At 38.4% G+C, this 25,562-nt stretch overlaps 1 protein-coding gene across 1 annotated transcript in view; it reads left to right on the top strand.

Moving 5' to 3' along the window:
• si:dkey-98f17.5 (uncharacterized protein LOC569123 homolog) overlaps positions 1–25,562 on the top strand; it is a 35,018-nt gene that overhangs the window by 2,112 nt on the left and 7,344 nt on the right. Inside the window, exons 2-11 of the mRNA XM_049470695.1 lie at positions 1,160–1,271; positions 2,374–2,467; positions 5,836–5,890; positions 14,507–14,647; positions 16,040–16,200; positions 16,410–16,508; positions 21,551–21,696; positions 22,814–22,985; positions 23,811–23,923; positions 25,442–25,529. Coding sequence (XP_049326652.1) covers positions 1,160–1,271; positions 2,374–2,467; positions 5,836–5,890; positions 14,507–14,647; positions 16,040–16,200; positions 16,410–16,508; positions 21,551–21,696; positions 22,814–22,985; positions 23,811–23,923; positions 25,442–25,529 — 1,181 coding nt within the window. The remainder of the gene's footprint in view (positions 1–1,159; positions 1,272–2,373; positions 2,468–5,835; positions 5,891–14,506; positions 14,648–16,039; positions 16,201–16,409; positions 16,509–21,550; positions 21,697–22,813; positions 22,986–23,810; positions 23,924–25,441; positions 25,530–25,562) is intronic.

Genomic DNA, 25,562 nt, shown 5'->3' with positions numbered 1-25,562 from the left:
AAAAATATTTGTGATCATTTTTTAAGCATGAAAGCTCAAGCTTAGCTTGTCTTAAATTTTGTAGTGTAGACGTAAATGGACAACTGCAAATTATATAATACATAATATTATTTGTACTATGTATGTCAGCATATGTTAATATTACACACACATGCTGATCCAGAGTGGTAGTAAAGACTTGTTTTTAACACATTTGAGACAAAATATTAATTATACTGATATTAATTAAGCTAAAAAATATATTTTTCACTACTTCTGAATGATTAAACCTGGTTAAACATGGATCAACTTACAGTTAGAAAAGTCTTATAGACATACAGTATATATGAAGTGTTTAGTAGTAAAAAAAAAAAAAAGGTTTGCCTTTTTTCTTTAATATTTTAGTATTTTTACAGACTTGCTAATTATTTTTTTTCCCATTGAAGCATGCTACAAATATTGAAATACTATAAATACTTAATAATTTTTAGTTACGTGTAATTTTTATAGTTAAATAACTAAATTAAACATTTAAAAAGTAGACTACTCGATTTTTAATACACTTACATATAATACACAACTAGTATCAAATTCCATGACTTTTGTCATTTTCCATGGAACCACAAAAATAGTCACTTTTAGCTTTATCCACTGCTCTGTCCACTGTGTTTGGTAATATTAGCCTTCTATGACAATTTCCCATTACACACGTGACTTTATGAATCAAGAAATATGATAAAACCTTATGCACAAGATAACACCTCACAACTTATACAGGTATGGGCTGTCGTTCTCAAGCCTGTGACTCTGATCCAATACATCAGCTCACAGACGCCTTGTGCTGATCGACATCACCCTAGGAGTGATGAGTGGAAAGAGTGTCATCTACCCACCAGAGAAAGAGCAAGGCCAATTAATTGTACTCTCTCAGGGCTCCGGCAGCTGATGGCAAGCTGCATGGCCGGGATTCGAACCAGCGTTTTTTTTTCCTGATCATAGTGGCAGCGCTTTAGACATTGCGATGGGGATAATGGTTATATACTGTAACAGTTTTAGGTGATTTTAGTTATAGCTTAGTATATATGCTTATATATTTACTCTTTATATGTGTGTGTGTGTGTGTGTGTATATGTGTGTGTGTGTGTATATGTGTGTGTGTGTGTGTGTGTGTGTACTTCAGGTCTTGTGAAGATAGCCTCCAGTCTGGGGCTGAGGTTGCTGCCTCCTCGGAAGAAGATCATAGTGATGATAATGGGGAATCACTCTGCTGGGAAAAGCTCCTTTATTAACTGGTAATACACTACTATTACTAGTCTATTACTACAGTACTGTTACCACATACTGTACTGCTAACTGTTCTAAATAACAGTCTAATCTACCACAAACAAATTAGATAAAACACTCTGTGACCCTGTTTACACCCGCTCACTTCCTGTGTGTAGTATCTGGATTGTATCCTTTACTTAAAGGAGAACTCTGGTGTAAAATGGACTTTTGTTGTAGTAAAACATGATAAAAAGTACTTTTTCTTTGATGAATAGCTCACCTCCGTTCTCCCGCAGCGTTCTGAGATCCAGAAATTTTAACAGTTTGTCCAAGCACCCTTCAGACTGGGTGACACGGGGCATAATTTACCACGATAAATCTCTTTTTACACCGTTATCCAGCTCAAAGTAGCTCCACACCTCCTTGACAGTATCCAGAACAAAACAAGGCATTAATAACTTAAAAAGTGCACAAGAAGCTTATGAAAAACCTTGATTTACGCTTGATAATGCTAGCTTTCAGCTCCAAGCACCGCCATCACTGTACTGATAATGACATAGACATATATACATATGGACTCAACATAGCCTGCCTCGTGGTGCTGGCTGCTACCCAGTCCGAAGGGTGTTTGGAAAAAAACGATAAAAATTTCTCTTGGACCTCGGAACGCTGTGGGAGAACGGAGGGCTATTCATCAAAGGTAAGTACTTTTTATCATGTTTTACTAATTTAAGGTGGCACATAGCTACAAAGCTGCAAAGCAGGCTTTTGTCTTTTCCTTATGTTCCACCTTAAATTCTACAAAAGGAATTAGACTTCGCCAGCTGCTTACCTGATTTTTCTGCTCCACCTTAAATACTTAAGGAGTAAAATTCAGATGCTATAGCTTCTTTCCATATTTCCATATACTTTACCTTCCAGATTATATTCACATGAAGTGACCAGATGTAAACAGGGTCATAATATTTCCTTAAAAATACTTTTATTTAATTTAATATTATATTCCATCAGAGGACTGATTTCCTGTTGGCGCAGCTGCAAACTCAGAGAAAAAAAAAAAACTAATTTTTTTTTTTTGGTATTTACTATGGACTATGGGCGGTTAGTGATTTTTCATTGTTATTTCAGGTACGTGGAGGAGCACATTCAGAAGACAGGTGTTGCCATAGAAACGCAAGGGTTCACGTTTATAACCAGCGGCAGGAAAAGAGAATCTCTGACCGTAAGTGCAGACTGCCTGCTTCAGTTCCTTTAGTAATAATGCTTTTGTGTGCTTGTTATTACAATAGATCCTGATAATGCATCTCTGATAAGGGCTTTTGCATCTTGAATACACTGTACTCAACCTGCTATTACAGATTGTTACGCATTAGGATTGCTTATATATGTTTAAATATACTTATATGAGAATATAATTCTTTTTTGGGTAGTGTACCTCCTGGTGAGAGATCATTGACTGCTATACATGTTGACGAATTCAGGCACCATATAGGCCACCATATACAGCTCTGGAAAAAATTAAGAGACCACATCAGTTTCTGAATCAGTTTTCTAATTGTGCTATTTATAGGCTTATGTTTGAGTAAAATTAACATTAATTGTTTTATTCTATAAACTACGGACAACATTTCTTCCAAATTCCAAATAAAAATATTGTCAATTAGAGCATTTATGTGCAGAAAATGGGAAATGGCTGAAATAACAAAAAAAAAGATGCAGAGCTTTCAGACCTCAAATAATGCAAAGAAAACAAGTTCATATTCATAAAGTTTTAAGAGTTCAGAAATCATCAATATTTAGTGGAATAACCCTGTTTTTTAATCACAGTTTTCATGCATCTTGGCATCATGTTCTCCTCCCTCCACCAGTCTTACACACTGCTTTTGGATAACTTTATGCATTTACTCCTGGTGCAATAATTCAAGCAGTTCAGTTTGGTTTGATGGCTTGTGATCATCCATCTTCCTCTTGATTATATTCCAGAGGTTTTCAATTTGGTAAAATCAAAGAAACTCATTATATCGTTTTGGGCTGCTTTAGACTGAAACTGTATTATCTTTAACAAACAAATCCTGGTTCTGTTTGGGGTTGGGTTGGAGCTTTTACGAGGTTAGCTGGGATGCCAGCTTGGGCAACCTACTAGTGCAAAACAGGATCTACAGACCCAGCTGCAACATATATGGGTAAATGTGCTGTAGGATGCCATACAGAACCTGCATACTTCCAGCATACCCAACCAACGTATCGCATCCAGTCTCCAGGCTAGAAGAAGTTTGTACAGTTTTTTATCTGTTTTTCTGTTTTTGACACTTTTTCACATCTAATAAGGGGTTCTGATAGAAGAAGAAGAATCCACAATCTCTATTGCTTTCACTCATATTAGCTTCATAAATGTTGCAAAAAATCCAGGATTCACATATTTTCTAAAAAGCCCAGAAAAAGATGTCTAGTTGTTCCCAATAGTTCTCAAACTGGTCCTCTGGGACTTCCAGATGGTCCACATCTATTTGTAGCCCAGTGGTTCTCAAACTGGTCCTCAGGGACTCCCAGATGGTCCACATTTTCCCTTAATTCTTATGTGTTAGAGAAAAGTCTGGCCTACCTGGGAGCTGAGATCCCCGTGGGAATAGCTCTATTAATTTTTCTTTAAAGTTCTCATGCTGTGATGCAGTATATGATTAAATAATTGTGCTGAATGTCCAGAAGTATCCGAACCAACCTTCTAGTTAGTGAACTTGTACTTGAGAAGCTGCTCACACAATAACCTCTGGTGATGGAGCGCCTTCCTAAAGTTCATCTTTTGAGATAAGTGAGCTTAGGTGGAGATGTTTTTGGTCCAAAACTAGTCACCCACCATAGCAATTTACCTTACAACAGGTAAGGTAACTGCTTCTTCCAATATCCCACCTTTCTAAGAGTTTAGGTCACTCAAGATCAGCAATTAACCTCACTTAAGTTCTTGGAGTTAATCAGCCCTATTATAGCGATCTATAGTGCACAGGTCAAATGATCGCACAGATCGCACAGCTGGATTAGAAGCCTGTTGATGTGACTTTGATATCTTGAGGGCGCAAAAAATATGCATTACATGGCTCGAAACACACAAAAGGCATGAACTAATTCTCTTAAATAATCATAGGTGTGTTTTTGGCGTAATGTGAAACAAACCAATTAGTGTGCCACTTGCCATTTCCTTTAAGAGGCAGGTGAGCTCTGTCTTTGGCATGTTCGTATCTTAACAGTGCGGCACTTTGGGCGTCTCAGCAGAGGATACTCACCTGCGAGTTCATGTTGGGAAGATACACCAGCAGCTCATTTAAGGGAACAGCAATGATTATTTTATTTCAGTTTATTGTTAAGTCAGGATTGTGCTCTGCAGTGCATCCATTTGTGTTTGTGTGTTTAATGAGTGGGAATGTTCATAAGCTGGGAGCACGTATAGAAATGGACTCTGATGTTTGACTGTTGTCAGGGTTTTAATCAGTCAGTGGCGCACCTGTGTTTTCCAACACCATAATATGTAGAAACATAAAAAAGCATTAAAATAGACTGGTGATGGAGTGTAAGGTAGCCAAGAGCATTGCGACACATCTTGCGCAGGGTGTATCATAGAGCCAATTGAGTGCTATCCAATAGTCTACCTTTAAGATGAGTTTGCAGCTTGTCTTACCAAAGTTCTTCTGCCTCTACATTCCCTCAAATCCTCACAGCAATGTGCCAACTTCTAGTGCAGAGTCATCCCAAAGAAGTAGAGGCTGTTAGTGCAGTGAAGTGAGTGAGGATCTCTTTATTATTACCTTATTTTAGAAGAGAAATACAATAAATAATTGGGAATATAGTGTATATTGTGGTCCATGCAATAACCCACTTTATAGGAATATAGTATTCTGTATATTAATATGGATGGGATCTCAGATATGGATGTCAGTGACCTTTTTCCGTGTTCTTGCTTGCATTGATCCATGATCTAGGCACTCCAGGGTGTGTGTGTGTGTGTGTGTTTGTTTGTGTGTGTGTGTGTGTGTGTGGGTGCATGGGTGTGTGTGTTGATACTCCATACACTGGAAGTGTGTGTGCATACATGTGTGTGAAAGAGGGAAAGAGGGAGAGGGTGTAGACTATATGAGTGTATATCTGTGTCGTGGTTTGTTCGGAAGAGAGGGGGAGTTGTCTTAAAGCCACAGTGCGTGTCTCTCTCTCTCTCTCTCTCTCTCTCTCTCTTATACTCTCTTTCTTTCTCTCACTCTCTTACTCTCTTTCTATAGCTCTCTCTCTCTCTCTCTGGAGTAACGGAGAGAAAGAGCTGCAGCACAGCGCCTGACAGATACGGATAGGGAGGAAAAGAGAGAGTGTGTGTGTGTGCAAGAGAAAGAGAAAGAGAGAGAGAGAAAGAGAGAGAGAGAGAGTAGGGAGGATCCCTATATCTAGGCCCGCTTTCTCACGCCACGCGACACTCGCTGGGAGCTCTTGTCTCTTCATTCATCACCACTTTTGCTTGCTCTCTCTCTCTCTCTCTCTTTCTCCTCTCTTGCAGTCTTCCTCGTTTTACCACATGCTCACTTTTCCCTCTCTCTCTCTCTTCTTTTCCAGGGGAATGCCACGCTCCACCTGTACCCACACTTCCGGCCGCTCCTGGAGTTTAAAGGTAGGAATTAGTCAGCGTTGTTTTGAGGATTCAGGTGTGTAACGGTTGCCTGTTTCTGTTTGGAATCTCGCTTTGGAATTTCGTTATTCCCAGAGAAGAGGGAAGTGGGTCAGCGTGTTAGAACTGAGTGAAGTGGTCTGTATTGGCCGGAATGTGTTTGTGTAGGATTCTGCAGATCCGAGAGGGTTCTCGTAGGGATGGGCTGCTCTCTGTATTCTGTTCGTCCTTGTGTTTCGTATTTTTATATGTAAGGAAAGTTGGATTGTGTTAGAGGAAGGATGATAAGATGATTGAGGATGGGCTGCTTGTATCTTGTCCGGTTGCAGAATGCAGCTGACACATGTTGCTGGTGTTGTATGGTGGTGGATATGGATATGGAAAGTGTTAAGCAGCAGCTATAGCTGCTTTATCTGTACTATCTGTACTTGTTTATATCAGAATTTCCATCTTATACTTCTGTCTTTCTTAGTATATGTCTGTCTGTCTGTCTGTCTGTCTCTATGCACGTGTAAATGTATGTCTATCTCTATATCTGTCTATATAACTATCTATCTTTTTGTCTGACTGTTCAACTATACATCTATCTGTCGCCATCTATCTATCTGTCTGTTTTTGTATGTATCTGAATATCTATATGTCTATCAGCGTATCTATCTATCTACCAGTACACCTGTCTGTCTATACGTCTATCTTTCTGTCTATCTAAACATCTGTCTGTCTATCTTTTTATCTATCTGTCTATCTGTATGACTCTCTTTCTGCCTTTCTGTCTGTATATCGAAATACCTCTCTGTCTTTCTATCTGTGTGTATACCCATCTGTCTTTCTGTCTATCAATCTGTCTGTCTGGCTATATATCTTTTTTATCTCTCTGTCTATCTGTATGTCTGTTTTTTCTGTATGTCTGTATATTTGTCTATCTAAACTCTAAACGATCTCTCTGCATTTCTATCTTTCTGTCTGTCTGTGTGTATGTATATCTTTCTTTCTCTCTATCTGTCTCTCTATCTATTTAACAAATTTTTTACTCATATCTGTCTTTCTGTCTATCAATCTATCTGTCTATCTGTCTGTGCCTGGCTATGTATCTTTTTATCTATCAGTCTATCAGTCTATCTGTATGTCTATCTCTCTTTCTGTATGTATGCCTTTCTGTCTATCTGTATATCTGTCTGTCTATCTAAACATTTCTGTATTTCTATCTATATATCTGTCTGTCTGTCTGTCTGTCTCTCTATCTTTGTGTATACTCATATCTGTCTTTCTTTCTGTCTGTCTCACTTTCTGTCTGCATACCTTTCTGTCTATCTGTTTATCTGTCTGTCTATATATCTTACATATAGTACATATAGTAACTATACTACCAGGTTTAGCCACATCATTGACTAATATGTATATATATATATATATATATATATATATATATATATATATATATATATACATGCATATGCATATTTGTATGTGTGTGTGTGTTTTTTTATATATGTGTGTGTGTGTGTGTATGTGTGTTTGCATTGAAAGCTGTGAAAGCTATGACTAATGCCTGAGACTGAGTCATAGCTGTGCGTATACAGTTGAGTGTAGCTAGTACTTCAGGCTGCACAGCGAGGCACAGCACCTGATTCAGATTCACCCGTAATCAAGCCTATTTTTGCGGGTTAATTGGGAATCATTCTCAGGGTATAAAAACAGGACATGTCTCGTTTGCATAAGCTGTGAATACAGTTATGAGGCGCTGTTTCTGTAGTTGTAATTAGTTATTGATTAATTTATTTATTTGTGACTGATGTAATTGTGTTTGATTGTGGCGTGCCGTGCAGTCTGGGTGTGTCGGAGCGCATCATGACTGTGCAGTCTCTGTACCGGGTGGGCAGGAGAGTGAGTCAGTGCGATTGACAGCGTCAGCGAACAGAGAGAAGCGGAGAGTATAAACAGTCACTTCAGGACAGTCATATCTGACGTGGACGAAGTGATCTGGACACCTGCCCGTGTCACGGCTGCGAAGGACATTTTTGCAAAATTCATGACACAACGCAACACATTGTGATGGCCTGCCGTGACTCACGTCAGATGATTTGTGTGAAATGAATGTGAAACAGTGAAAAGTCTGGAGTTGGTTGGGTTAGTGACACATCTGCAATGCGCTGTAGACCAGCTGCTCTCAGTCTGATGGTTACCAGTATGCACCAGTTAATTTTTAGACTAAATTTATTAGAATATCAGTTATAATCTACAGATAACTGTAACTTTCGTAAGCGCTGACCAGTTAGGCCTTCTGCTCATTGCTCCTTTTCCCAGCATGCATCAGCCAAACCACAGATTTTATATATATATATTTATATATATATATATATATATATATATATATATATATATATATATATATATTTATATATCTTTAAGAGCGTGCACCAATTAGGACATCAATAAATGCAGATTTTGCCAGCATGCACCAATTAAAACATAGACACTATGCAATTTAATAATGACATTTTCACCTGCATGCACCAGTTTAACTGTAACTGCATGCATGCGCCAGGCTATCAATAAATGCATCATTGCCAGGATGCACCCCTTGAACCAAACATAAATGCATTGTCAGTTATGCCATAAGTAAATTCAATTTTTTAAACTGTAAATGCATGCATCAATAAGGCTATTAATAAATGCACCATTGCGAGAATATACTAGTTAAATTTTAAAAAGATAAATGCACATTTGCGAATATGCACCAATCAGTCCACAGTAAATCAGTATACAGTAAACCAGTTTAGCTGTAACTGCATGCATGCACTAGGTGATCAATAAATGCATCTTTGCCAGGATGCACTCCTAAAACCATACATAAATGCACAGTCAGATATGCAGTAAAACAAAAAATATATATATTTTTACCATGCACCAGTTAGGTCATTAATAAATGCACCAGATGTGCCGCCAGTATATGACATTTTTACCTGTATGCACCATTTAATCTGTAAATGCATGCACCAGTTAGGTCATTAATAAATGCACCTTTGTCAGCATGCACCATATGTGCCGTCAATAGTAAAGGCATCATTGCCAGCATGCACCAGTTCAACTGTAAATGAATGCATCTTTGCTCTTATGCACCAGTTAGACGATCAAAGATGCATGAACCTAATTAGGCTTTCAATATATGCACCATTGCGAGAATATACTACTTACATTTAAAAAGATAAATGCACATTTGCAAATATGCACCAATCAGTCCATCAATAAATGCACTGTTTGCAGTGGGAACAAGTTAAATCATCAATACATTATGTTTAAACAAAAAATAACACACCTTGCACCACTACATGCTTCTCTTAAGCTGTAAATAAATGGACCTTTTTTACCAGTTTGCAACAGATGAATGAATGAGCATTTTACCAGTATGCACCAGTTACGTGTTAAATAAATTGCACCAGCCTGGTACAAGTAAGCACCATTTGTATGCGGAATGCACAACAGTATGCAACAGTTGAACCATAAATTAATTAGCTTTTTATCAGTATGCACCACATAAACCAAGAATGAATCAGCTTTTTCCACCTTTTGCATCAGTTAAACCATAAATGACTTATGCTTTAAATAAATGCACCTTTTAAAAAACTTTTATACCAGCATGCACCAGAATATATACCAGCCATAAGTAAATTTTCACCACATTTTCACCAGTAAGCACAAAAAGCTGTATAACCAATGCTTATTGTTGCTTCCTCTTCACGTTAGCTGACTGATCGATGTTATTGATCGAATGGGCGTGGCCCGGCATGATTGTGTAGCTTTTGATTGGTGCATAATATGGGCGTGGTCTGGCCGTGTCATACTGCGCTGCGCTCTGTGGTGGCAGGAGCCGGCACGCTGCAGTGCTGCTCTGCGGCCTGACGGTGACACAGCACTTTCCCGACCTTTGACCTTTCCCTCTGCGCAGTAACCCCCCCCCCCCCCCTCCCCCCCGAGGAGAGCGTTCAGCGCAGTGCCTCTTCACCTTTCAGTGTAAAGAGCAGAGGTTGGCGCAGTCACGTGCAGACAGACGCATCAGGTTCTAAATCTGCTCTCCGGGTTATTTTAAGTCCTGCTGCTGGATCAGTGACTCCAGTCTGCCCACTGTACCCTGTACCCGGCCCGGGGGAGCGCGGGCAGCCCCAGTCACTGCACGGCTCTGCAGGGTCAGTGCAGATACGGGCACTGGAGTATAGATGACCGATGTAGCCCTTGAGAATATTCAGTATCAGTTTCTGAATCAGTTTCTCTGATTTAGCTATTTATAGGTTTATGTTTGAGTAAAATGATCATTGTTGTTTTATTCTATAAACTACAAACAACATTTCTCCCAAATTCCACATAAAAATATTGTCATTTAGAGCATTTATTTACAAAAATAACATAAAAATGTGAGCTTTCAGACCTCAAATAATGCAAAGAAAACAAGTTCATATTCATAAAGTTTTAAGAGTTCAAAATTCAATATTTGGTGGAATTGACCTGGTTTTTAATCACAGTTTTCATGCATCTTGGCATCATGTGTTCTCCTCCACCAGTCTTACACACTGCTTTTGGATAAGTAATTTTAAGCAGTTCAGTTGGGTTTGATGGCTTGTGATCATCCATCTTCCTCTTGATTATATTCCAGAGGTTTTCAATTTGGTAAAATCAAAGAAACTCATCATTTTTTAAAGTGGTCTCTTATTTTTATTTTCAGAGCTGTACTTTTAAATGTAATTTCACTGCCCAATGATAATGCATATTAATGCATAATTTAAATAATACATTTCCAAAGCAGCAACTTTACAGGAGAAAAGGAAAACACCTTAAATTTCAATGGAAGTTAATTGAAAAAAAAAAAAGAGTTTTGCAATTTTGGAACATTTCAATTGGTCAATTTATTATGAAATTCTGATACACTGTAAACAAAGTAAATACATAAAACCAACTATTTCGTATATATGTATATACATAGAGAGAGAGATACAGATATATTTTACACACGGTATATATATATATATACAAAAGAGTTGAGAAAACTTCTTATTCATTAGTTTTTTACAAATCTAGGATATTAAAACTAATTATCCTGCTTTTGTTGAAGTGTCTCTACTGTTCGGAGAAGAAGGCTTTCTACTTGATTTTGGAGGGGCGTCGCTGTGAGGATTTGATTGCATTCAGTGACAATTCAGCATTAGTGAGGCTGCTTCACAACACAGTACTGGTGGCATTAGACATGGTGCCAATATGTTCAAGTTTGTTTATCTGGTCTATAGAGTCCTATTCCTTTGGCAGTACCTCTCTACAGATACTAGACAAGCTGTGAGTGTGCATTTGCACATCTGTGTCAGCAATGGGTGCAACTTAGAGTAGTTGAATCATGCATTCATTTAAAGCGTTTGTCTCCCTTGCTCTTTCTTTACTGGAGCAGTCCTGATGAGTGCCAGTTTCATCATAATGTTTCTGATGGTCTTTGGGACTGCATTTCACGATACTTTTAAATCTTTATTTCTTAAAGTATTTTTTTTCCTTTACTGAGTTACGTAGTTTTTGCCATAACCTGGATTCGAACATTACTCAGAGCTCAGATTCACTGTATACGTGTAACTCTACCTCTTCACTACTTTACAACTGATGCTCTCAAACACTTTATCAAGAGACAAGAAATTCAAGTAGTTAACTCTTGAGGAGTTCAGCACAGCTGTTAACTGAAAGCCTGAAATGAAAATCCAGCTGAGATGTGTAAAGCTGTCATCTAAGCAAAAGGTGCTACTTTGAAGAATCTAAAATAAATGCCTTTTATATTAATCCACAGTACAGAACATTTTACAATAATGAAATGACTGGTACTGTATATATATATATATATTTATGGGATGGATATTTTGTAAAACATGGCAATATATCGTGTGTGTGTGAGTGTGTGTGTGTGTGTGGTGTTGGGGGAGATGAAAGAACTGACAGAAGGGTTTGATATGAGAGCGGACTTGAAGAATGTTAATTAGAGAAGGAACAGGACTGTGGTTTGTACCAAATCATGACCACCTGCTGCTGCCAGCCTGAAAGAGCTTCAGTGTCCACTAGAAACCAGTGGGGACATTTTTAAAGGTTTATTATTCTGTTATTCCATCAGTATTCAGTAATGGACTTGTTTAGAGTTGATCAAATAATTTACATTAATTTTACATTAAATTACTATATTGAAAAGGATTTAATCTTAATTTTTAACATATTCATTTGACAGTTTGTATAATTGGATAATGCATACAGTACATTTATTTCTCCAACTGGACTCTATAACACAAAAACAGTTCTGTGTGCCTTAAAAAAAGGGGTTCCTTTGTCCTCGACTCCTCTTTTGGTGTACTATTGAATCAGTTTAAAAAAAAAAAAAGGTTATTTATAGAATTATGTACAAAAGGTTTTTGTAAAACACTCTACAATAAGAGTTATTTAACTAAACAAACAACTATGTAAGTATTTACATAGTACATTTAGCTGATGAAGTTATATACAGAAGCCATTCATAGTCAGAAACAAAACCTGAGAATAATTTCTGATGATAGACATGCAAGTGATAGTCTTGTCACATGCTGTGTTAGTTTAGATGTGGCACAGTACTACTTTAAATGATCTGATATTTAATATCTAGGTAACACTGAACTTGGATGGTCCATTTGATGGCCTCTTTGATGCTCAACTGACATTCAACTAACATTTAACTACATGTCTATTAAATGCAAATGAACTAAAAGGTGAAAGTAAATGATTCTCTATTGAATATAACCCTACATTCAACTCTAATCCAAACGTTTATTTTAATATTTTAGGATTGGGTTTAGTGTTAGATTTGAAGCTTAGGTTAAGGTTAGGGTTAGGTGTAGGGTTAGATTTTATGGTTGATTAAGGATTAAGGTTAGGGTCAGGTGTAGGGTTATGTGGTGTATTACAGATCACTTGTATCACTTTGCATCACTTATATCAAGCCCACCTTTTGAAATAAGATATTGTAAATATTGTAAAATCAAACCAATGACTGACCATAGACTAATCTAAAACTGGCATAGGCCTGTCTGCTGTAAAAAAAAAAGGAAAAAAAAAAAGAAAAGAAAATCGAGAATCGAATTGTGACCCTAAAATCGGAAATAAAATTGAATCGAGGATTTAGAGAATCGTGACACCCCTAATATTTAGTAAGCTAGTTAGCTAATGGATCTAACTATAGTAGCTTCAGTTTGTAGGTTAACTGGGTCAGTAATATTAGCTTTGACGTGACTGTGCTGATTTTGAGAAGGGTGTAGTAATGAGTCTATTAGCAAAGTCGAAGGACAGTCTAACCAATCAGATTCATGATTTTCACTCCGGGGGCGGGGCCATGGCTGTGTAACCCCTTCACAGCACTGTGTTGAAGGTGTTGCGCGTTGCTTAGTCATAAACGGAGCTCATGCTGGATTAGTTCAATAGTTTAAAAGCTAACTATCATGGAATTGCAACAGTAAATGAGACAGATATTGTGTCATATTATATTAAAAAGCCTTTTTAAAGGCTGCCCTTCAATGTGCAACTAATTCACAATAATAGGCCGCCTGACTGGTGAGTTTTTGTGTGTACTTAATGTTTTGGCTGCCTTGGTGTAACGTTACTGTAGACATACAAATGAGTGATCTTTGTAGGAAAATTAAGCATTTATTGTTGGGTCTGTTGTCTACTTTTGTAGTTTTTAGCTGTATTTTTGGGCTGTTGATTTGTATTAAGTTAATATAACACAGTCAAGAGAGAGAATATGTAGTTATTGTAATATTTATGTGTCGGATGGCCGGCGGTGGGGTGGGGGGGGGGGGGGTATGGGGGGGTTGTTGAAAGAAAGTCATTTGTGGTGTTTCAATAGGACAAATCTCATTTCATTCATTCCCCCTGTGACAGAACTGTGAGTGGTAGCTGGCTGGGCGTTGCTTCACAGTCGTTCTTCACTGGCTAGCTTTATGTGGTTCTGCCTTAAAGCTGCCAGTTGAAGAGCTGTTGTGGGCAACCATGACAACAGACCACCTGCCGTAGCTGCGGGGGGCGTAACCAAGCTCTGACCAGACCTGTGAATCAGACACCTGAGGTCGAGAATGAGAGGGTTTTATATGTCAGGACTTTATGAAGTAAATATATACAGGCTCAACAAAGAAATAGTTCCATCGGGGGGAGGTGTCAGATTGTTAAACACGTGTAATGATGCCGGGTGTCTCAGTATGGAGTTGTAGAGGTTCTTAATGGAGCCCTGCGATAATCCATCAATTTTGTGGTAGCTGTGCTTGAGGGTGTTGATAGAACATACATTAGCATCCCACACATTTTCAATTAGGGCTCATGAGAAAGCAGCAGCAGCAGCATGTAGACGAGCATTGTCCTGTTTGAATTAACGTGAATTACAGTGCCTGTAATGAAAACCAAAGGTGATCTGTCGTCATACAAAATTGCACCACACATCATGACACCAGACGCGCATTATAAAAGCCATAAAACTGCAAAGTGCATGGTTTTAAACTGACTGCAATGTGAAAGCTTGCTCAGTTTTTTGGCGTGCTGTTCCTCCAGTGCAGGGTTATGTATGGCTGCAGTTGTGTGTTGTAGGTGTCACGGACTACCTGTGTGCCGAGATCTCCACCTCCAAGCAGAAGAAATTCAGCCTGGTGACGTTCGTGGACACCCCTGGGCTGGTGGACGGAGACATGGTCTATCCCTTCGATGTCAACAGCGCCATTACGTCGTTTGGTAAGAAAGATGAAGGAGTTGGACTTGAATGAATCTTTATATCTTTGTATATGTGTGAATATCATGATGATATATTTAAGTGGTTACAATATTAGAGTGCAAGGATAAGTAGTTTAATGGGGAAAAACAGCACTGTAATGGAAAGCAGGTTCTAGTACCCTGTTAGGTTACTATTCTATTTTTCAAAACAGAACCTGGATTTTGTAACTAAAGATGATACAGTTCTAGTCTGTAGAAATCCAGGATTCTCATTTACATTTGGCTGGCTGCTAGACCTCCTAGATAACTCTCAATATCTGTCAAGTGGGTAAAATGTCTACGATTGAGTCATAGAGGCATCTCTAGCCATCAGCAGTCTCTCACCAGGAGGTACACTATCCAAAAATAGCTTCTGAGAGACCTATTATACGGCAGCACCTTAACACCATCTTGTTGCACCCTCTTAATTATCAATGCAAATGACAGTCAGTATAATTTCAAGTTACGACCCGTTAAGTGTAAAATGTAATATTTTGAATGAACCTCCCAATAACAGTATTTTTTTTTTATGAAAAACTCAAAATGCACTCTTCCAAATTATAATCACAACAGTTTTTTTAAACATTTTATAGGTTGTAAAGAATTGCAAATGGTAATTTTTTGAGTTTCAATTATTTTCAGTCAAAAACATATTAACAATTTACATGTTAACATAGGACACCTTCTTTGATGTCACCTTCACAATTCTTGCATCCATTGAACTTTTTTTGAGTTTTTGTAAAATTTCGGCTTAAATTCCGTTGCAGTATGTCAAAATAGCCTCCGAGAGCTGCTGTTTCGATATGAGCTTTAGCTTGAGGATACTCCAAAGGTTCTCTATCGGGTTGAGGTTAGGGGAGGATGGTAATCTGATTATTTTTTATGGCAGAAACCTTTATTATGTTGCCTAAATCTGCAAGAACTCATCTGTGCTCTGATTCAGCCCCAAATCACGTTACAGTATTTTTTATCAGGCTTCAGTTTTCATGAAATATCTAATGTTTTTATACCTAGTCTGAGGCACTGCATTATTTTACTTTTTTTTTTTTTTTTTTGCAGCAGAGAGATACTTTTTTTTTCTTTCCCATATTGCTTGAAACCTGTGACCTGCTTAATAGTGTATTTTTAGTTTTTATTAAAAAAAGGGATTTATACAGTTTAATGGTTCATGATTTAGTAATTACTAATTGACTGTCATTTGCATTGACCAATTAAGTTAAATTCTGAGAAAAATATTACTTGCATAATAAATTGGAACACGAATCTGGCCAAGTCATAACTGCATGAGTTTTAAAGCAATCTGGGGGTTATGTAATTATTTTATGTTATTCATGCTGATTTGTATGTGTGTGTGTGTGTGTGTGTGTGATTCAGGCGAGCAGGCGGATCTGATCTTCGTGTTCTTCGACCCGATGGGACAGGCGCTGTGTAAGCGAACGCTCAACATCGTGGAGAAGCTGAGCGAGAAATGTGGAGATAAATTGCGTTTCTACCTCAGTAAAGCTGACGAGGCGGGACGGGAGACAGACAGACAGGTGGGCGTGGCTCTGTGTGAGTGTGTGTGTGTGTGTGTGTGTGTGTCTTGTTCCAGGAAGCCAGGCGTCAGCATCCGTCACCCTGCTGGAGGAGAGAGCGTCTCTGGGTCGGGCTGATGCAGTAAAAGGCTGATCTGTGTGTTGGAACAGCTTTCCACCGGCTGATCTCCGGCTGATCATTTCCCCTCTGGCTCTTCTTTTATTCTCAGAGAGTGATGATGCAGATAGTGCAGGAGCTGTGCCGCAGACCCGGACTCAACAAATGCGGCTTTGAAATGCCCACCATATACATCCCCAACCCACAGAAAGTAAGACCTTTACAACACACTTCATACAGAAAACTTAAAATATATATATAGTTTTAATATTATACATTTAGTAAAATTCCCCCATAATACAGTCCATCCACCCATGCATCCATCCACTCACCATCTATACATCCATTAATTTCTGCAACCACCCACCCATACATAAACCTAGGCATTAATTACTGTATGCATTTGTCCATATATCCACCTATCCACCTATCCATACATCCATTTATCTGTCCATCTACTGTATCACTTTATTTTTTTCACTTATCTATTTGTCTGTTCATACTTCTATCTATTGATCTACTCTATCATTTTGTCCATTTTACTTGTCCACTTCTCTATTCATCCATCTATCTATACATCGACTGTATTACTTTGTCCAGTCTTCCACCTTTATTTTTGTCTTTTCATCCTTCCATCTGTCCATTTACTGGATCCCTTTGTTCATCCTTACACCTATATTTTTGTCTGTCCATCCTTCCATCTGTCCATTTACTGGATCCCTTTGTTCATCCTTACACCTATCCATTCTTTCATTTATCCATTCATCTATCCATCTTCTGTATCACTTTATCCATTGTTCCTTCTATCTATTTGTCTGTTTTTCATTCTGTCTATCAATCTACTGTATCATCTGTCCATCTGTTTTTTGTCCATCCTTCCACCTATCACCTCCATTAATCCATCAACTGAATCATTTTGATCATCCTTACACCTCTCTATTCTTCCATTTATCCATCCTTCTATTATTTCATTTATCCCTCCATCTATCCATCTATTATGTCACTTTGTCCATTCTTTCACCTATCTATTTGTTTCTTTATCCTTATGTCTATCTTCTCAGTAATTCTGTCCATTCTTTCACCTATCCATTCTTATATTTATCCCTTTATCTATCCATCTACTATATCCCTTGGTCCATCCTTTTCACCTATCCATTCCTCCATTCATCCTTCCATCTACTCTATAATTTCGTCAACCCTTTCACCTCTCTGTGTTCATCCTTCCACCTCTCTGTGTTCATCCTTCCATCTATCCATCTACTCTATAATTTCGTCAACCCTTTCACCTCTCTGTGTTCATCCTTCCACCTCTCTGTGTTCATCCTTCCATCTATCCATCTACTCTATAATTTCGTCAACCCTTTCACCTCTCTGTGTTCATCCTTCCACCTCTCTGTGTTCATCCTTCCATCTATCCATCTACTCTATAATTTCGTCAACCCTTTCACCTCTCTGTGTTCATCCTTCCACCTCTCTGTGTTCATCCTTCCATCTATCCATCTACTCTATAATTTCGTCCATCCTTCCACCTCTCTGTGTTCATTCTTCCATCTGTCCATCTACTGTATCCCTTTGTTCATCCTCACACCTCTCTGTTCTACCATTTATCCATCTATCTGTCCATATATTCCTCCATTCATCCTTCCATCTACTCTATAATTTTGTCAACCCTTTCACCTCTCTGTGTTCATCCTTCCACCTCTCTGTGTTCTTCCTTCCATCTATCCATCTACTCTATAATTTCGTCCATCCTTCCACCTCTCTGTGTTCATCCTTCCACCTCTGTGTGTTCATCCTTCCATCTATCCATCTACTCTATAATTTCGTCCATCCTTCCATCTATCCATCTACCGTACTCTATAATTTCGTCCATCCCTCCACCTCTCTGTTCATTCTTCCATCTGTCCATCTACTGTATCCCTTTGTTCATCCTCACACCTCTCTGTTCTACCATTTATCCATCTATCTGTCCATATACTGTATCACTTTGTCCATTCTTCCATCTTTTTTTGTCTGTTCATCTTTCCATTTATCTGTTTTTCTATACATCCATTCATCTACCGCCTGTTTCTCTTTGTCCATCCATTCATCCATCCTTTCATCTATTCTTGTAATAATCTGTTCACCCAGCGCCGAGTCATCCAGCGGTCTAAAGCGTTGCCACTATGATCCGCTGGTCGCTTATTCGAATCCTGCTGATGCACCTTGCCATCAGTTGTCCGAGCCACGAGAGAGCACATTTGGCCTTGGGAGAGAATGGGGAAAAAAAATAAATATTTTTACCCATCCCTCCACATATTCATCTATCTATTTGTCTATCCATCCACCCAACTACCAACCAAACCATTCATCCACCAAAACCACCCATCCATCTACTTTTCAAACCACCCTTTAAACCAACGATTCACCCACTCAATCCAATATGATTTAATGTTGATTATAAACAGCAACACTGTGGTTGTAATGGTAACAACTTCAAAAAGAGCTAATGTTTTAGAAAAAAAAACAGTAAATGTGAATAGTTTTAAAGAACAAACAACTTTTATTTATGTTAGTGCAGTATAGACTGAGTTGCTACAGTGTGGTAAGGGGTTAGATAATACAGTAATTGTAATGTTATTAATAAAAGCTATTATTAAAAGCTAAATTTAAATATATATATCTATAAAGCTAAACTGTGGACTGACAGACTCATAGTTGATCGTTCATATTGCGGAAGTGGAGGTGAGTGTGAGATTAGTGAGATTGAGGAAGTGTAGGATGTATCTGGATGAGGGTGTGAGAGTGAGACAGTAGTGTGTATCACTCTCTCTCTCTGCACAGCTCTGGGGGAGTGAGATATGAGTAAGTGTGTGCTGTTTGCTGCAGCCGCGTCAGAGGAAACGGATTTATGTCTCACTCTGCAGCAGCAGCAGCAGCAGAGCTCCTGTCAGCACTGTATTCCCTCAGCAGGGCCGGGCTGGTCCTCAGTGGAGATGTGCTGAAGCTGAAAACGCCTCCTGCTGCTGCTGTAACATGGCATAGGATGTGTATCTGGACTGTGCACAATGCACTGATATGCCAAATGTCATGGGACAGCAGTATTTAACCTGATTTTACAACTTTTTGCCCAGCACTCTTTACAAGGGGTGCTTTGTGGCATATTTTGCCCCCTATAAATAGCTTTTTACACTGTTATCCAGGCTATGTCTGTCATTATTAAAGGACATAATACAAAGTATTTTAGCATGAAAGTACGTATTTGTAATGTATGACAGCATCCTGAATCATAACTACATCTCTGCTGTTTGTTACAAACCAAATCGTGTGAAAATCGGGTTAAAATTTTTAGAGTTGTGATTATTATAGCTGTATTAAACACCCTCATCAGTGTATTTAAAAAATGCACTGGGCGCCGGCTGATACGGCAGGAGGCAGGCTATGCGGAGTCTATATATATACAGGGGTTGGACAATGAAACTGAAACACCTGGTTTTAGAGCACAATAATTTATTGTGGTGACGGACAGTTCAGGTGGAAACAGGAGAGTTGAGGTGCACATTGAATTCTGTCGTGATTTGATCAGCCGTGGTTTTATGTTTTTGAATACAATCCGGGTTAGCACCCGAACATCCCTTTCAGACAGCTTCCTCTTACAGCGTCCACAGTTAATCCTGTTGGATGTGGTTGGTCCTTCTTGGTGGTATGCTGTCATTACCCTGGATACCGTGGCTCTTGATGCATCACAAAGACTTGCTGTCTTGGTCACAGATGCTCCAGCAAGATGTGCACCAACAATTTGTCCTCTTTTGAACTCTGGTATTTCACCCATAATGTTATAGTGTGCATTGCAATATTTTGAGCAGAACTGTGCTCTTACCCTGCTAATTGAACCTTCACACTCTGCTCTTACTGGTGCAATGTGCAATTAATGAAGATTGGCCACCAGGCTGCTCCAATTTAGCCATGAAACCTAAACTAAACCACACTAAAATGACAGGTGTTTCAGTTTCATTGTCCAACCCCTGCATGTCTATGGTATTATCAGTACAATATGGCGGCGCACGGAGCTGAAGCTAGTGTTATAGGATGTAAACAGTGGTTTTTAATAAGCTTCTTGTGCACTTTTTAAGTTATTAATGCCTCGTTTTAAATGTCAGAGCTCTCCAGATTCTACCAAGGAAGTGTGGAGCTACTTTGAGCTGGATAACGGTGTAAAAAGCGATTTATCGGGGCAAATTATGAAAATATAAACTTTTATCTGCAGTTAAATTAGTTATTTAAAGAATCCTATAGTACGCTTGGAGAAGCTGGCTGTCCACTCTCTATTCCACTTAATAATTTTCAAATAATAAAAGGAATCAACCCCAAAGGTTTGAAGGACATTTGGAGGATGTTTGATTTGTATTCAGGAAAATATTGATTTAGAAAAAAAGTTTAGGAAAGTGCCAATGTTAAGTTTTTTAATCATTATATTTCGACAGTTTTTCTTAGAGACAGATTTCCTTAATATTTTTCCTTTTACAAATATGATTATGATTTTCAGTAATGTTTCTTATCGAACATAACACTTTTTTTATGTCATGCTTGAACAGAAATTCAAGGCGTATAGTATCAGCCTATAGAAAATTGAGGTTTTAAGGGGATAAACTCTTTTTAGTACACTTGATTTCAGAAGAAGCAAAGAATGAGCAGGTTTCCCAATACGTTTGTTCATATAGTGCAGGGGTCACTAATAGGCTGACGGGGGTCCGGGTCCGGACCCAGACGTTGTCCAACGCGGACCCAAACCGAAAAACTACTGAGACGAATTTAATTCTGACTGTGTTCATTTAAAGCGGCGGAACTTTTCTTGTCTTTACGGCTGAACGTGCTTTGTGGCTCAGTAAACTCACAGACCAATCACGTGTGCTGTAATATTAACAAACGCTCTCCTCAGCCAATCAGATCTGTGCAGACCGCTGCCCCAGCTAGTGAATTGTGACGCGGCCGGGAAAAACACTATTATGAAGAGATAGGGAGCCTGAGAACTGGCAGAAAAACGAGAACGAGCTGAAATTAAAGATGTATATAGTACACAAGATATAGCACTGAATCATAACAGAAGTTAAAATGGCGACGGTCCGGACCTTAGACTGACAAAATATAGTGTATTCAGTAAATTTAGTGTATAAGTAGTGATTTTCTTTCTGAGTTGTTCTTACTTTTGTCTGTGTTGTTCTTACTTTGTGTGTGTGTGTGTGTGTGTGTGTGTGTTTGTGTTTCTCCATACAGCAAAGCAGGTGTGTGAACCAGATCGACGAGGTGTGTGAGACAATAGAGAAGACCATTAACCAAGCTGTGCAGAAGACCCTCGACCAGCTGGAGAAAGACTGTGACCTCATCACCTCCACTATCAGCAATAAGCTCGCCCAGGACAGGTCAGACTCTTCTATAGACACTGATATGCTGCATGTCATGCTATCCCATGACTTTTGACAGTCAGTGTAATTCTAAGTTGAAGGCATTATACCCCTGTAACCCATACATGACATTGATGCTTGGATTGTGCCATTAAGTTCATGTTTACTAAGGGTTTTATCTGCTTTAGAGAGTCCTAATCTATTGGCAGTACATCTCTACAGAGACTATATACTGTATTTTCTGCACTATAAGGCGCTCTTAAAATAAAGGAATTTCACTTTAGCCCGAGGCTGGAGTAGTATTAGCATTACCTGCTAACCATGCTAAGGGCTAGCTTTTTCACCGTTCGGAGGTGATTATTATCGGCCTGTAGCCTGCTGCTTACCCCGGCTAGCACTGCTGGAGCAGCATTAGCCGCTAACCACAGTGCTAGCTTTTTCGCCATTCAGAGGTGATTATTATGAGCCTAAGGTCTGCGTGTTTACCGTGTTAAAACAACTTACGTGGGATGGACCAATAGCAAATATCACCCTGGCTTACCGGAACACTCACACTAGGTTCCTCGGTGTAACGCTGTGGAGCTGCTAATGCTAATGCTAATGTTCCAGCCTTAGTACTTGAAGAATCTAGAAATCTAAGCTTATTGTAAATAAACTGAGGCGCTTTACTTACCCAAATAAACAGGAGAGAAATCTGTGTAGATTAACATACAGCAGTCGTTTGACTTTAAAAGAATATTTATATATTTTTGAGAATGACTGTTTTGTTTACTTAACTTAGCTTTACTTAACTTAGTTAACCAAACTCCCACCACCATTTAGAAGCGAGAAATGCTTAATTTGAAGAAAAACATGCAGACACCCCTGTTCCTTACTAGTGTTGCATAATGCGTCTTATAATCTGGTGCGCTTTATGTATGAAAATAGTGTGCCTCATAAGCCTGTGGTTCTGTGTCAGCAATTGATAAATGCATATATTTTAAAGGGGTGTCCACCAACATTTGGACATATTGAGTTAATTTACGATAAGATCGTTAAAAAAACAAGACTGCATGCTCTATAAGCTGCTAGCTGTCTGTCAGCTGGTATTTTTCATGTCAAGCTCACTGTCTCTTCCTGTTGTCTTTCCCCGCAGGGCTAACGTGAGCTATAATAAGAGCAGCTATATTAACTCTTTCCTGTGTGGCTTCTTGGCGTTCTTCCTCCCCACGCTCTTCATCACCAGCTTTATTGTCACCACCTTCATCTCAGAGGACCTGGACTCTCTGGTGGGGGAGGGGCTCGCCCGAGTCCTCACTGTGTCTACGGTATTGTCTTACACACACACACACACATTCATATACAGTATCTTTAGTAACTGCATCTCAAATGCTTGGCTGCAGCCTATGTAGGCTGCATTCCTGGCCCTTATGTTATAGAAGACTGAGGAACCTTCATATATGGCTGAAAAGGAAATGCAGCCTTCAATAATTAGATGTCTTGTATTGTATTGGCTTACTGCTTTAGTTGCTTATTAAATATATTAATGGAAACAATATTTAATATTTAATTGATAAAAAAGTATAAATATATAAAGCAATTTATATTATCATATATGATGCAGTATACAGCTCACAAGCCATCAAACCAAGCAGAACTGATTGAATTGTTGCACCAGGAGTAAAGCAGCATGAAGTTATCCAAAAGCAGTGTGTAAGACTGGTGGAGGAGAACATGATGCCAAGATGCATGAAAACTGTGATTAAAAACCAGGGTTATTTCACCAAATATTGATTTCTGAACTCTTAAAACTGAGTTTATATGAATATGAACTTGTTTTCTTTGCATTATTTGAGGTCTGAAAGCTCTGCATTTTTGTTATTTCAGCCATTTCTCATTTTCCACAAATAAATGCTCTAAATGACAATATTTTTTTTTGGAATTTGGGAGAAAGGTTGTCTATAGAATTTTTTGTGTTTATAGAATAACACTTTTTGTTTACAGGATAATTCTGTATGTGTTCCTGTATAGATTATGTAGCCTTTAATATTAAATTTACAATTTAAAAAAAAATCATAAAAAAAGAGATGTGTCCAAACTATTGACTGGTACTGTATTCCTATGATCACATGTTTGTATGTTCTATCCATCAGGGAATAGTGATGTATCTGTGGGAGTGGGTCCCTGAAGACGGACAGTTAGTTTCTATCATCATCTTTGGAGCCATGTGCTACTTTTTCTTAGTTCTCGCCAGGTATTTTGCACGGTAAGTCTCTATGTGTTGGTGGTCCAGACACGTTACAGACACAAGAGGGCGCTGCTGCTTTACGATTAGGTTTCAGTGCACAGTAGTTTCTGTAATAAGCCGTTGTTGAGTGTGCTTGGGCTGTATAGTGAACGTGTGTTACTACTCAGTATGCTAAAGTTCTTTAAAGGGTTTTCTTGACTGATGATATAAAAGATTTTATGGAAGCATTATTATTTTGAAATGCATCTCTCAAATAACCCTTTGTAAAACCTTTAATTCTTTACAATTGCTGCTTTACAGGAGGAGAAAAAACATTCTTAACTCTCAATAGGCATCAGTATATAAAGTAGTGGTGTCAGTCGATTAAAGAATTAATCTGATTAATCACAACAATATTCTGTAATTAGTGCAAGTGCAATCGCACTTGTTTTTCTTAATACACATTTTTTTATAGTGGATATTTAAATGTTAATAAAAGAATGAATGTAAGAAATGTAAAATGCAATCATATTTATGTTAGTGGTGTTAAATTAAAATACTACTACTTTTTTTTTTACTTTATCTCAGTTTGGTTGTAAGGATTTCTGAATTATAACTTAATTTGCTAAGTATGAAAGAGCGTTTTTACACCTGTAGTTGTGAAAGATTCTATGGTCTGGATCAGTTTGTTTTATCAGTTTGTTTATTTGGACCTTTTTTTTCTCCCTCTGTTTGGTTTGGTTTCACACAGGCATAAAAACCTAAACGCACCAAAATGCTCACTAATAAACCACGTGAGCACATTGTCTCCTCTGTTTGGTTTGGTTTGGTTTCACACAGGCATAAAAACCTAAATGTATCAAAATGTGCACCAATAAAGCACACAAGCACATTGTCTCCTCTGATTGGTCAGAGCTATCTTGCGCGGGAGCAAGAAAGTAATATAGAGAGAATATTCTGTGTTCCAGTGTGTATATCTGTATATCTGTGCAGTGTGAAGCTGCTTTAACACAGGATGCAAAAAAATGCAGCTGTGCTTTTAAACACAGCATTTTAATGTGACGTGGAGCGCAGGTGTGAGCAGTGAACGCTGCACATACCGCTCTCCTAGTGTGTAAACAGCATGGAGCAGCAGTAGAGACAGCATTTATTTGTAGCAGTATATCATCTGGCTTATATATTGGATTACACTCCACCTAATCAGCAGTTTAGCTCCATTAAATAGAAGTATATTTGATAGCTGGGTCGTATCGAGACCAGATCATGTTCTCACCACAAGCGAACCGCTCCAGATAAAAATCTAGAATAAAAATCGACAGAAGTTGGGGTCAACGTTTGTGGTGTAATTAATTGCATAAAAAAAAAATAAGGTGTTACTGATTCCAAATTTAATTGTGTTTGTTAACCATTAATGTTGACAGCGCTAGTAAAAAATATTTAGTTCCAAGACACTTTGTTGCATTTTATTTGTCTATTAATCACAAAATTCTGCTACCGTATAAGAATATAGGAATTAACAACTGCAATATTGTCCTTGTTTTTCTGTCCTTTCAACAGCCAAGGCTGTAAAACTCTCACGAAGAAAGAGAAGAAGAGTCTGACTGAGTGCAGTGATTACGTTCAGGAAATCATCAAAGCCAAAAAGGTAAGACTTGGTTGCATCTTTACAGTAAATATC

This window comes from Astyanax mexicanus, chromosome 22 (assembly GCF_023375975.1).
Source record: "Astyanax mexicanus isolate ESR-SI-001 chromosome 22, AstMex3_surface, whole genome shotgun sequence".
Classification (NCBI taxonomy): domain Eukaryota; kingdom Metazoa; phylum Chordata; class Actinopteri; order Characiformes; family Acestrorhamphidae; genus Astyanax; species Astyanax mexicanus.
Note: the sequence above shows the minus strand (reverse complement) of the source record. Positions and strands in the feature narration are given on the sequence as shown.